The 13,622-nt window shown below is 40.1% G+C and overlaps 1 protein-coding gene across 1 annotated transcript in view; it reads right to left on the minus strand.

Moving 5' to 3' along the window:
• The window catches only part of lrp1bb (low density lipoprotein receptor-related protein 1Bb), a 464,724-nt gene that overhangs the window by 307,346 nt on the left and 143,756 nt on the right, over nucleotides 1-13,622 (minus strand). The window contains exons 7-8 of the mRNA XM_055230393.1: nucleotides 8,306-8,528; nucleotides 142-334 (exon numbers count right to left, since the gene is read on the minus strand). Coding sequence (XP_055086368.1) covers nucleotides 142-334; nucleotides 8,306-8,528 — 416 coding nt within the window. The remainder of the gene's footprint in view (nucleotides 1-141; nucleotides 335-8,305; nucleotides 8,529-13,622) is intronic.

Raw genomic sequence — 13,622 nt, forward strand, 5'->3', positions numbered from 1 at the left:
CATGAAAAAACATAAGCATCTTTAAATGTCAATACACCAGTCCCTCAGAGAGCAAACACTATAGATGTCCCTCTGAAGTTATGATCAAATTTACACTACAGTCCTGCTCCACATGTAACCCTCATATGACATGTTGTTTACCTTTAGGCTGTGTGAGCTTGTGGTAAACGCGCAGAGCCGGACTGTTCCCCAGGCTGGTGAGGGTGCGGGGTGCAGCTGTAATGTTGAAGCGATGGATCTGTAGAAGTTCTGTGCTGCCAGTTCCTTTGGAGGGGTCAGAGTGGGTGGCGTACAGGTAGTCCTCGAACACGGATAACGCAACGATGTAGGAGACCTGAAAAAAAAAAAAAAAAAAAAAAAAAAAAAAAAAAAAAACATGCTTATGAACATAGGTTTGTGGGTTGAGGAAGATCCATAGAATTAAATTAAAGTTGCACTATGTAACATGTTTGGTGAAGGGTCCATCGACCTCATCTCCAAGTAAATGCAAGAAAAAAAACCCAAAATCAGTTGATCTAAAAGTACTGTTTTGGATTATTATTGTATCCATGACTATTGTAAGTAACTTAACATGCTGTTCTTCATGGAATGTTTCACAATACCACATAAAAACCATCTCCATGGAACCATCTCCATTGAGACAAGCAGGCATACCACCAGGCCAAGTATTTTTGAAGCAATAAAAATTCATGTAACTGAATAAATACAAGATGTATATGTACAATTCCATACTGTGAAAGATTCCAGATCATGCAATAACATCTCCATGAGGCTCCATAAGGCAGGCTACAAAAGATGGATTCAAATTAAATAACCACCTGAATAATCACAATTATTTACAAACTGATTAGTATTCTCAATATATTAATATGCACAATATTATATAAAAACATTCAAAATCAAACAATACCAGACCAATATATACAGCATACTGTCCAAAGTGAGTGTTAAGTTTGTAGTATAGGGCCTTTGAGGTCAGGGCTCTGGTGGAGGCTCTATGCTACATTTAGCAGACTGACATACACAGGCTGCATGGCTGGCTGAGCTGTGTTCACTGCACCTAAGCTCATCGGACTGTGGCATTACATCAGGGCACCCAGAAACATGTGTCCAGAAAAAAACCAAAACCAAAACAAAAAAAACCCAAAACAAAGCATTCAGGCATAGCTCTCACAAGAAATGGCCTAATAAACAGTTTTTGCCCTATTTTGTATAAAAGTACAATACTGGATTACAGTGGTTAATTAAGATGGGGCTAGCAAAATGTCTGCAATTGATATCTATGCTTTGTTGTGGTTGGATAAACATAGCTGAAAAGATGTCATAGTATGTTGTCTAAAAACATGCATTCTTACGGTGAGTGGGGTTGGTTGTTCTCCACAGATCTGGTCTGTAATTTGACCTAGTGGCACCACTCTTGGTCTCCACAGAGATTAATCGTGTAGCACATTCCATGTAAAGCATAGACTACATAAAGAAGTGGACTAAGGGAGTGTGAGTGTTCAGCTGGGGTAAGGCAAGGCAAGGCAAGTTTATTTGTATAGCACAATTCGTACACAAAGTAATTCAAAGTGCTTTACAGAATAAGAAGGACATTAAAATCACACAAATAAAAACATAAATAATCACAAATAATCATCATAAAATTAACATTAAAACAGAAGAGTGCAGAATAAAACCCTTTCAGTCGTATGCACAGCTGAACAGAACCGTTTTGAGCCTGGATTTAAACATTATCAAAGTAGAGGCCTGTCTCACATCTTCAGAAAGACTGTTCCAAGTTTTAGCTGCATAAAACTGAAACGCTGATTCCCCATGTTTAGTCCTGACTCTGGACACCAGCAGGAGGCCGGTCCCTGAAGTCGTCAGAGTGCAAGATGGTTCATATGGTACTAACATGTCGGAGATGTACTTTGGTGCTAGGCCATGGAGAGACTTATACACAAGCAGAGCTGCTTTAAAGTCTATTCTTTGAGCTACAGGAAGCCAGTGCAGAGACCTGAGTACAGGAGTGATGTGCTCGTACCTCCTGGTTCTAGTCAGGACCCGAGCAGCAGCATTCTAGATGTACTGCAGTTGTCTTAACGCACGTTTGGAGAGGCCAGTGAGCAGGCCATTACAGTAGTCTAACCTACTGGAGACAAATGCATGGACAAGTCTCTCTAAGTCAGGCTTTGACAGTATACCTTTGATTTTTGCAATGTTTTTTAGGTGGTAAAATGCTGCAGATGTTACTGATTTGATGTGGCTGTTAAAGTTCAAGTCTGAGTCCATTATTACCCCTAGATTTCTAGCCTGATTTGAAGGTTTTAGAGAAAGAGACTGGAGGTGACTATTAACACTTTCTCTATGTTTCTGTTGGCCAAAGATGATGACTTCAGTCTTGTCTGAGTTTAGCTGGAGAAAGTTGTTTTGCATCTACACACTGATCTTTTGGATGCAGTGGCAGAGTGAATCCACTGGTCCATATTCACCTGCTGCAAGTGAGACATAGATCTGAGTGTCATCTGCATAGTTGTGGTAAGACACATTGTTGGTGGCAGCATGTACAGATTGAACAACAGGGGTCCCAGGATTGACCCCTGGGGCACCCCACAGGTCAGGGACACCTTATCCGAGACACACTTTCCAATTTCAACGAAGTACTCCCTGTTTTCTAGATAGGGCTTGAACCACTTTAGTGCCGTACCAGAGATGCCCACCCAGTCCTCTAGTCTCTGTAAGAGGATCCCATGATCCACAGTGTCAAAGGCAGCACTCAGATCTAACAGGATCAAGACTGAGACTTTGCCTGCATCAGTGTTCAGGCAGATGTCATTTTTCACCTTGATAAGAGCAGTCTCAGTGCTGTGGTGGGGTCTAAAACCTGACTGGAAGACATCAAAGGAATTGTTCATTTGGAGAAAATTAATAAGCTGTTGGTAAACAACTTTTTCAAGGACTTTGCCTAGAAACGGCAGATTAGAGATTGGTCGGTAATTGTTCAACATTGTGGCATCAAGACTGCTCTTCTTTAGGAGAGGCTTGATAACCGCAGTTTTCAAAGCTCTTGGGAATGTTCCAGATTGAAGTGACATGTTAACTATGCAAGTGAGTGGTGACAGCAAACTGTTGAGCACAGACTTTAGAAATTTAGTGGGTAACACATCAAGGCAGCATGTAGATGAACTCAGACTGGTGACAATCTCTTGGACAGTTTTGTCAGTTACAGGTGCAAAGTGAGTCAGCCCTAAGTGTCTAGGTGGATGCTGGGTTGTTATTTGCATCGTGGAATTGATGGCATTTTTAATGCCCTGAACCTTGTCATTAAAGAACAATGCAAACTCTTTGCACTTAGATGAGGAAATTAGTTCTAACGGCAGAGGAGCTGGAGGGTTTGTTAATCTGTTTACTGTTGCAAAAAGGACACGAGAGTTGTTACTACAACTTCCAATAATGTCAGAAAAATACCTTTGCCTTGTTCTACATAAAGTGTGTTTGTACATATACATCTTTTCTCTGTAAATCTCATAATGAACCTGGAGCTTTGACTTGCGCCATTCCCGTTCGGCCCTCCGACACTCTCTTTTCTGTGCCCTGACCCAGTCATCATTCCTCCATGGCGCTTTCTGCTTATTTTTAACCATTTTAACCTTCATCAGGGCAATGGTGTCCAGAACATTTAAAACACTCGAAGTCACAGAGTTCAACAAATCATCAACATCAGAACATGAGGCATTTTCAAAGTGTATCATTTCCATGAACAGTGCACCTATTTTATCATTTATGTGTCTCCTTTGAACAACCACAGGACCAGCCGCTGGTTTGGGAATAACAGACAGGTCAAAGAAGACACAGAAATGATCAGACAGAGCAACATCCACCACATTTATTTATTGGTTTATTTGACAGGGACAGTGTACATTAATAGCATTGCTGCAAATGCACCAGAATTAGCCAAAAGGCTATTTTTCATCTGTTGACATTTGAAATATTTACTCCTTTTGTAATGAGCAGATCCAGAGTGTGTCCTCTGTTGTGGGTGGGCTCGTTGACATGCTGAGTCAGACCAAAGGTTTCAAGGACAGAACTGAGCTCTTTCTGTCAAACACATTATCCACATGTACATTAAAATCACCTGTAACGACTACACCATCAAAGTCCATGCATACGACTGAAAGCATCTCAGTAAAATCATCAATAAAACTCAGACAGTGCTGGGGGGATTTGTATATGACTAAGAGGAGTATGGAGGGGGATTGTTTTAGCTCCATTTTAAATGAAACATACTCAAAAGATGAAAACACCCCAAATGATAATCTGTGAGTAACTAAATTATCTCTAAAAATGCACACACACCTCCACCTTTTTTGTTTACTCGTGTTTCAGATTCAAATTTGAAGTTGGGTGGAGTTGATTCGACTAGAATTGCATTACCTGTGTGTTTGTCGAGCCATGTTTCGGTTAAAAACATAAAATCAAGATTAAAAGAAGAAATAAAATCATTAATTAAAAAGGACTTGTTACATAAAGATCTAACATTGAGCACAGCAAGTTTCAGATTAGTTTCAGTAGGACTGGATCCTATCTTCTTACAAGGAATGTGAACTAGATGTCTCTGATTGGACAGTCTAACTGTCCTTCTGTTAATCAGTCTACGTGGTGTAACTGTAGATATAGCTCCATCACAGGGCCTCAGCATGATATTACTTTTTATCATGACTGTATGTCCTGAGACAACAGAGGCCCTGTGTGTCCTAGCTCTTGGTGATAACAACTCTGGGGGAAGTTTAGGTGAGGGACCAGGTGAGGGCCAAGGAGGTGGGTACGGGGTGGGTAGTATAGTTGATGCCAGAACTCTTGATTGCATTATATTAGGTGTGAGGGGAGCCATCTTAATTCCTGATCTGACGAGACTTTCTAGATGATTGGAAAGGGCCGTAGGTGAAGCTGGGGAGGAAAAAGAGAGTGAGGAGTCCCTAGAGGGAGTAGATGTAGCAAAGGGGACCCAGGGCTGGTCTGTGGGCAGGGGAGGTGATGGGGGTGCTGCTGGGGCTGAAACCTCTGTTGGGGCTGTCACAGACAGGTTCAAGGCCTGTGACGAGGGCCCTAAGGGAAGTGAAGCTGGAGATGAATCCTTCACTTGGGAGAGTGGTGACGCTGCTGACTTGTTCTCTGGGGGAGGTGGTGGTGCTGCTAAATCCTTTGCTGGGGAGATGGTTGTGGTGCTGGTGGTGACTCCTTCACTGGGGGAGGTGGTGGTTGTAGTTGTGGTGCTGCTGACACTTTGGCTCGGTCTCTGGCTGGCACAGCAGGAATGCTTCTCTCATTCCTTTTTTCTCACTGGCCCAGGACCCTGTCCAGGCCGGTTTCTCAGAGCGTGGAGGAGATTATCTGTTAACACTCTCACTCCACCTCTGCTCAGGTGTGGGCCATTTCCCTTGAACAGGTCCTCTCGTCTCCAGAACAGATCAAAGTTCTCAATGTAATGCAGTCCTCTGGCTACACATTTGTTGAACAGCCATGTGTTCAGCTGAAGCAGCCGGGTAAATGTGTTAATTTTCCTTCTGTCTATGTTAGGAAGAGGTCCACTGAAGAAAGTCTTAACCTCCATTTTATCAAGCTCCTCGAAAAACATAATGAAATTCTTTTTTAAGATTTCAGTCTCATTCATTCTGGTGTCAACTGCACCCAGTGCACAATCAGCTGTTTAGCTCCTTGATATGTTGACAAAACTTTTGGCAGGAGTGTTGTAATCTCAGGGACAGTGTGACTGGGGTAAGAGCAAGTTTGGATTCCTCTATGGCTCACATCTCTGATTGCACCGTCTCCTAGCAGCTGCGTATCTCTGACCTTGACGTTTGGTACAGACCGCCTGTGTGCCGCCACTCTTTTGCCAACATCATTGCTCTTGTTTTGTGACAAAAATCCATTTTCTGTTTGTATATTAACATCAACATCAGTCTGTGACAGTGGTAAAAATCTGTTTGTAAGTTGTATTTTGGGTGATGTAACTATATTAGCATTGTCTCTTATCACTTGTTGCGTTGGCTTGAAACTCTTGTCTTTACAAAGTTTTGGAAAAGACACCGTATCAGTCAGGTTTAAGTTGAAAGTAGCAGTTTTTTCACCCTCTTCTTTGAAAGTAACTGTAGGCTGCTTACCACTGGAAGTCACAGGGAGCGTCTGGTGAAGTCCTTTTTCAGATTCTAAAACAAATATATTCGTGCTTGTAGCTCATTAATTTGTTGTTGATAGTTCCGACAGCGTTTGCAGAAAGAATTCCTTTGGTTTCTTCCCCCGGACATGTCGCTGGCTCATCAGAAATTTGGTTAAAAATGTAAAAATGGTTTAAAAGTCTTGGATTACATAAAAGACGATCACTAACTAAACAAATCTTCCGGCACTGGAAGAGGTAAAATGATTTTAAAAGTAAGTTAAGAAGGAAGCAGCAGGAGCAAGCAAGGTTTGCATCTGCACTCTTCAGAAGCAGGAAGCAGCATAAGAAGCAGGAAGCAGCATAAAGTGAAGTGGGCAAAGTAAAGCTCATCCAGGGTAGTTACAGGGGCGAATTTGAAGTCGAGTCCCATATTTGGAATTCCGACTGCAAGTATCATAGCAACCAAAGAACCTATCCAGAACAAAGCTGAAGGTAAAGTCCCGCATTGCTTTTTTTTGGCAAGGAATGGGCACTTAGCAATGCTAATCAATCAAACCTGTTGCTAAAGCTAGTGGGAGTGACCTTAGGGAAATAAGGTGCCTGATTTGTCTGTTATTAATGTTCATATCCTGATTTACAAACACAGAAATAAATAAAATATATATCAAATAAAAATATATACCAGGATCATGTAGAGCGGGTTATTACAAACATTTTAAGACCCAAATGACGAGCCTGACAGCAGTAGATTTGATGGCACCAGAAGTGTAACCACATTCACTTCCTATTTGGAATGCGGTGGGAAGCAGGTTAGCTATGACCATTTATATATACACTACTATGATACAAAGCAATAACATCTCGAACCATCAACCAGAAAAGTTACAAAGTGCACCTTTAATTCAGATTTCAGTACTACTCTCTTTGCTTATTGCTTGTGTTTTAGGATGAATTTGCATTTTGAATTTGAATTTGAAATTTGAAAAGGTGACAGTAGCTCAGTTGGTAGAGTGTTTGTGTGGTCTATATAAGATATGTCTAATGTTATTATTACCATTAATTAAAACCTGCTCCTGATCCCAGTGCAAGCCTAGCTTTCTAGAACCTGAAAACAGCCAGTGAAGCCCTGAATGTATATAGTGCCTTAAATTTAAATGGCAAAGCGCCTGGTTGAATTTCTAATGTAGATGTGTTAAGTAGTTTAATGAGGCCACAAGCTTATCAAGGCTAGCATTATGCAAAGAACACCTGCGCTCACAATAAGGTCCTTGAGATGAACATGTTCCTTCTTCCATAAAAAGTGGGTACCTTTTGTGCATAAGAGCTGATTTTAATGAATAGTTTTAATCTGTGATGAAAAGCCAGAGAGGTGCAAGAGGGGAGGGAGAGCCAGATATGTTTCTACTGTGAAAGACAAATGTACCAAATGTGTCCTCAAGACTTTGAAGTTTGTATAAAAAATGAGTACATCACGACATGAATATACCACCTGTCTCTGAGTGATAAAGCGCCAAAATAGACACCCAGAAATGTCATGTTGTATGAAAATTTAGAGGCTTTAAATTAAAGTCAGGAGGAGATGATAAGAGAAGCTGTTCCTGTTAACTTTCTTTTCACGCCAATGGACATGTAAGGGCTCTGGAAAGACGAAAAATACAAAAAAAAAAAAAAAAAACACTTAAAAAGGGTAAGACTACACCTAATTAGCCTTAATTAAGCATGAATGGACTTTTTACAGTGGTGAAATTACTTATTGAGAATGATTCAAGTTTAGTAACTACTACTACCCAAAATAACTCATGAACCCAACTCTTAATGCTGGCCCCTTAATTAAAGGGGTATGTAACTTTTTAATTAAAAAAAATTGACAAATTTAATTATTGCATGGAGAAATTTAATATGAGTGGGCTTGAAACTTCGCAAACCTGACCTGCTTTTGAAAAATGTTGCTCCTTTGGCTATAATATTCCACAGTATCACAATAAATCAGAAAGTTACATACTGTACCTAAGTAGTCTTTAAGCATTAATTAATACCCTAACTCTTAACCCTGACACCTTAATTAACTTTCTACTAAATTTGAATAAAATATTGATTCAACTAAGGTGTAGTTATTATAAAGTGTAACCAAAAGAGGTAAGCTGAATCCTGAAATGTGAAACTCACTTGACTCCCGTGGATAATAGTTTGTCTGTTCTTGCCATTGTAATCCACAACCTCGATGTAGTCCAGGTAGGCATCAGCCCAGTACACCAGTTTCTTGAGCAGGTCCAGAGTGAGAGCGGTGGGCTGCTCTATTCTGTGATCCACCAGGCGACTGCGATTGGAGCCGTCCATGTTACAGCGCTCCAGCTTGGCTACGTTCCCATAGTCAGTGAAGAACAGCATCCTGCAAAAAAAAAAAAAAAAAAAGAGAGAAAAGAGGTTTGTACAATGCGGAAAAATATTGGATGGTAGAGCTGTAGTGCTTTAGTCCTTTAGTCAACCAAAAAGTGTGTTAGTCGACTAATAATTTTATTTAGATTATAAGGACTATATGGGACAACGGCAGAAAGGATAAGTTTGGGAATGAGTTAGCTGGTATTTATGTGTAAAAAAGAAGATTAAACTCATGATGAAGTTTAATGTAAATACATTGTTTCCTACAGCTTTTTTTTATACATAAGTACTTGTTTTGGCATGAACTTCCATGAAGTTGCAGTCTGGTAAATGGTCACATTTTTATATAAAGCATTTCCACCTCAAGGCACTAAAAGCGCTTTAAATTGAGGAACCACTCACCCATGCACGCTTAAACTCATACACTAGTGTACAAAAACACTGGGGGGGTTAAATGTTTTGCCCAAAGACACAATGGCAGCATTCATCTGTGGAATCACACTGCCAACCTGTGGGTAAGAGAATCTGACTGCAATGATGTTTTATGTAAAGAGCGAGATTCAAACCACCAACCTTCAGACCCATTTGGGTCAGATACATTGAGATATGTAATAGTTCTGAGAGCTGTTGCCACGTCCCCTTTTAGTCAACCAAAAGGATATGGCTCAACCAAGAATTTCTTTGGTTGACAGCAGTCGACCTAGGAAGACAATTGAGTGAAACAGAACTACTGGATGTTAGAATCTGACCGCCAACAAGCATGTAATATTTTTTGGTCTAATGTAAAAAATAACAAACAAGATGTGTTTAATATCAATATTAGTTTAGCTTTTTGTAATTAAAAAAAATGCAATGGTCCTCCTCAATTTACAAGAAAAAACTATTATTTTACAAACTGATTCATACCTTGCACCATCCCCTTAACAGCCATCAAATACTCGGAACTATATTATGTCATCAAATAGTATATGAAAGCTAACCCGGGTTCAAATGTGACTGCATCATGTTTTTAAACCAGTTAAGGCTATAACCTTTAGCCTTACACATAACATCAGACTTCTAATTTATGTCTCGATTATATCGAGGAGGCATATTAGCAGTAATGTATGCTTCATTATGCAAAACAGAAACACACTCATGCATATCCAATCTATGGTTTCCAGGATAATGAAAAATGACAACTATTGTCAAAGCGTTTGGCAATTTAAAACAAAATATTATATGGGAAAAAGTCAAAATATTACAGGAGGTTGAATAAAGAAACCCAACTTGACGACATAACATCTATTTGCATTTTATGAACTATTAGCCATTAAAACTAAACCACATGAATGTTAACTATTAGTCTAGTTAGCATAAATGTAAAGACTTAAGTGGACCTATGATTTCAAAGTAGCACGTGTTAATTAACCAATCAGCAATAAAAGGTCTAACTTGCAGACATCGGTGGTTTTATAAGCTATAAATATGAGTATAGCCACTTGCTCAGTCTGCACATACAGAAATCTGTAATAGCTGCTTTTTCAAAACAGTGGAAAAGACAGAAATGTTTTCAATACCAAGAAGCCTTCAAAGAAATCTTACAATAATTAATTAATTTTGAGTGCATTTAAAATTGATAGCATAATTTTATGTTTTGAATCAGATTTTTTTATTTGACAGAAAGTTTCAAAGGTATTGTGCATTTTCTATTATGATACAGAAGCAGTGTCTTCTCCTGGAGGCAAGAGTAATAAAAGCAGCACTTTCTATTTCCTTTGTGGTAATTCTGGGGACATTTAGAGGCACGGCACGGAGAACCCGAGGGTACGTAAGTAAAAATAAATAAGAGACAACATGAGATACGAGCAGGAGCCAAACCATTTAATGTCTAAAAACAGTCAGGATGGCTTAAAGTCAATTCTTAGCGACACAGGAGGTCCATGTAACTCCGGGGAATAGGTGCTGTAATGTCTGCCAGTTTGTTTGTTTCTCAAAATAGGTGCAATGTTTCATGGTGTGATCACATGACAGGCCTGTCACTCTAAGAGTTTTGAATAGGGACGAATCTGACACTTGGGTGGAGGGAATAAGATTTTGACAGATAGACTGGAAAAAAGACTGTCCTTATATTTAGAAATAAGGGTCAAGAATATTGAAGAAGACATATTGTGCTTTTGTCTGATATAGGTAAAATCTATGACACCTGTGAATCATTATTTTATATTTTGGGCATTTTAAATTGCAATATGGTTCTATAACGATTTAATAAAAGAAACACATTTGGTACCGATTTCTGTCTGTGTGCTAGACTTCTTGACCATGCCATCAACCCTTCTTGTTTATTTTTTTTCCCGTAATTATTATATTTTTTTTACTGAAAACTTTGATAGAAGAAGAGAGACAGCAATGCCTTGATAGAAAACAGCCATAGACTGAAGAGAAGGAGTTGGAGAGAGCGAACAAAAGTGTGCCTGTCTACTCCCAAAACAGTTTTCTACTATTTAAGCTAGTATACTTACAACATTTAAATCTACTTATCAACCACCAAAATATCTTTATTTCAAACTGCACCCTACTGCTTGGCTCAAATCTCCGCTAATTAACATGTAAGCCTCGTCCCCCCCACCCCCCACCCCCCCACCCCCCCCCCGTGTCCTGCAGCGGCCGTGCGAGGACAGGGCCCCCGCAGCCTTCAATGATAGCAAGCAGCAGTGAGCTGACTTAATCTGCAGCAGTCAAGTCTGCAGAGAGATGTGATGACCTCTGACCTCTGGAGGGAGAAAAAAATGGCAGTGTCAGCAATGATAGTGGTAGCAGCAGTCTCCCCAAACAGGTGCACCTTTATGTAGCATACAAATGATAGCTTCCCGGGATTAGGATGGTGCTGATGCTGTACTTGTGAATTCTGGGGTTTATATTGAAAGATTGGTTAGAGATTTGAAAAATGAGCACCCAGGATACTATTTATAACATAGTGAAGTCAGCTGTATCTGGCTTTAGATACATGTGACAATAAACTTAGTTATGCTGTGAAAAGTGCTTATGAACTAATTGCGGAATAATTAGGGTGCTTGCAATGCATTAGGTAAGAGAGCAAGTTACATTGTTAACATACAGCGTCTTTATAACTTAAACTTAAACATATAGGCTATTATATGGTATATAATATATGGTGATTATATGCATTAGACTTGATTTGTCATTGAACACCGATTTCGAACACAAACTTTAAAAACTTTGTTTTTAGTAAACAAGGCAAAAATGAAGCAGTGGTTTTAAATATCTTGTCTGTATAGTGTGTTTGAATAACAAATTGCTGCCAAGTTGTTGTCAGTTGAGCTGCTATCTAATGCCAATGCTAATGATATAGAGATCAGCCAAGGTACTGTTTTGACTGTAAAAAAAATAGTGTCAAGATGTCAACTTATATTTTTCATAACTCACACAAGTCTATAACTGTGACTGTACTGATTGTTCACTAACAAGCTTATTGAGAATGGCTAGGTCCAGGTATGTTTAATTAACTCAGATAATTAATAGTGTGTAAAACCCGCCAAACACTACAATATTTTTTAGTCAACAAATTTTAAAATGTGTGACAAAAGTACGCACCACATACAAAGAGAATCATATTAGATTTTGATTGCAAAGTCTGCAGCAAAGAGATCGTAAACCACAAGTTAAAAGTTGTGAGCTATCAAAACCATAGCATCAGCTGCTTCCTGTCTACAGCAAAATGACTTGCTTTGAGACTTTAAAATTTTCCAAATATTGCACTGCACTTCTAGTTTAGATGCAAGGCACAACACATTATTATTATTTGTGATATATGGTGCAATACATGCTTTCAATGCGCAGAAGGCTAGCTTTAAAGTAGAATTGTGTTTACTGTAGCAGCAGCTTCAGCCTGATCCTCACTGTGTGGATTTACAAACAGAACAACATGAAGATCTACTCTTGTTTTTTCACTTTTTAAAGAAGGCTTCTAACTGGATTAATAGTGCTGTTTTGTGGACTGTGTCTCCTGTGTGCGAGGGACAAACTCTAATAGATTATATGAATGAGAATGCTACACTTTAACTTTACAACTTTACCAGAGGTGAATAATAAAATTGGCTAATTATTTTCACCATGTTCTGAATTTGTATTTTGTGCCTCTGTGTCCATCACTCTGTCTGCCCCTGATGCTTTGATTTATTGGCTGATGCAGTAGCGACAATATTTTATGATATGACAGAGCAGCTCAGAGTCACACTGACAGCACACATGAGCAAATTATCCTGAACAGCTCTTAGCAAAGGGCCCCGGACCCCATACTCCCAGAGCACCTCCCATAGGATACTACGAGGGACAGAGTCGAATGTCTTCTCCAGATCCACAATGCACATGTGGACTGGTTGGGCAAAGTCCCATGAATCCTCGAGCACCTGATGGAGAATACAGAGCTGGTCCAATGTTCCGCGGCTGGGACGAAAATCACACTGCTCCTCCTGAACCCGAGGTCCGACATCGGTTGGCTCCTCTCCAGTACCCTGGAATAGACCTTACCAGGGAAGTTGAGGAGAGAGATTTCCTTGTAGTTGGAATACACCCTCCAGTCCCCCTTCTTAAACAGAGGGACAACCACCCTGGTCTGCCAATCCAGAGGTACTGTCCCCAACCACCACGCGATGTTGCAAAGACTTGTCAACCAAGACAGCCCCAACCAGAGACTTAAGATACCCAGGACAGATCTCATATTCCTTCCATCGTCCGACAACATTCCCAGATGAGGTCAGCAGCTCTCCAACTGCACTGTAAAATGTGGTGGTGAAGCACTGCTTCCTCCTCCTGAGGTGTTGAATAGTTTGCCAGAATTTCTTTGAGGCTGACCAGTAGTTCTCCTCCGGGATCTGGGAGATACGCTTGGGTCTGCTAGGTCTGTCCAACTTTCTCCTCTGCCAACGGATCCAACTCACAACCAGTTGGACCCATTGGTCCCCAGCTGCGCCGTACCAGTCGATGTCATGGTCCTTGATATGTCATACCTGTTCCCGGTACATGTTGGACTCCGCCAGGGCTGCCCTTTGTCACCGGTTCTGTTCATTGTTTTTATGGGCAGAATTTGTAGGCACAGCCAGGG

This window comes from Periophthalmus magnuspinnatus, chromosome 21 (assembly GCF_009829125.3).
Source record: "Periophthalmus magnuspinnatus isolate fPerMag1 chromosome 21, fPerMag1.2.pri, whole genome shotgun sequence".
In the NCBI taxonomy this organism is placed as follows: Eukaryota; Metazoa; Chordata; class Actinopteri; order Gobiiformes; family Gobiidae; genus Periophthalmus; species Periophthalmus magnuspinnatus.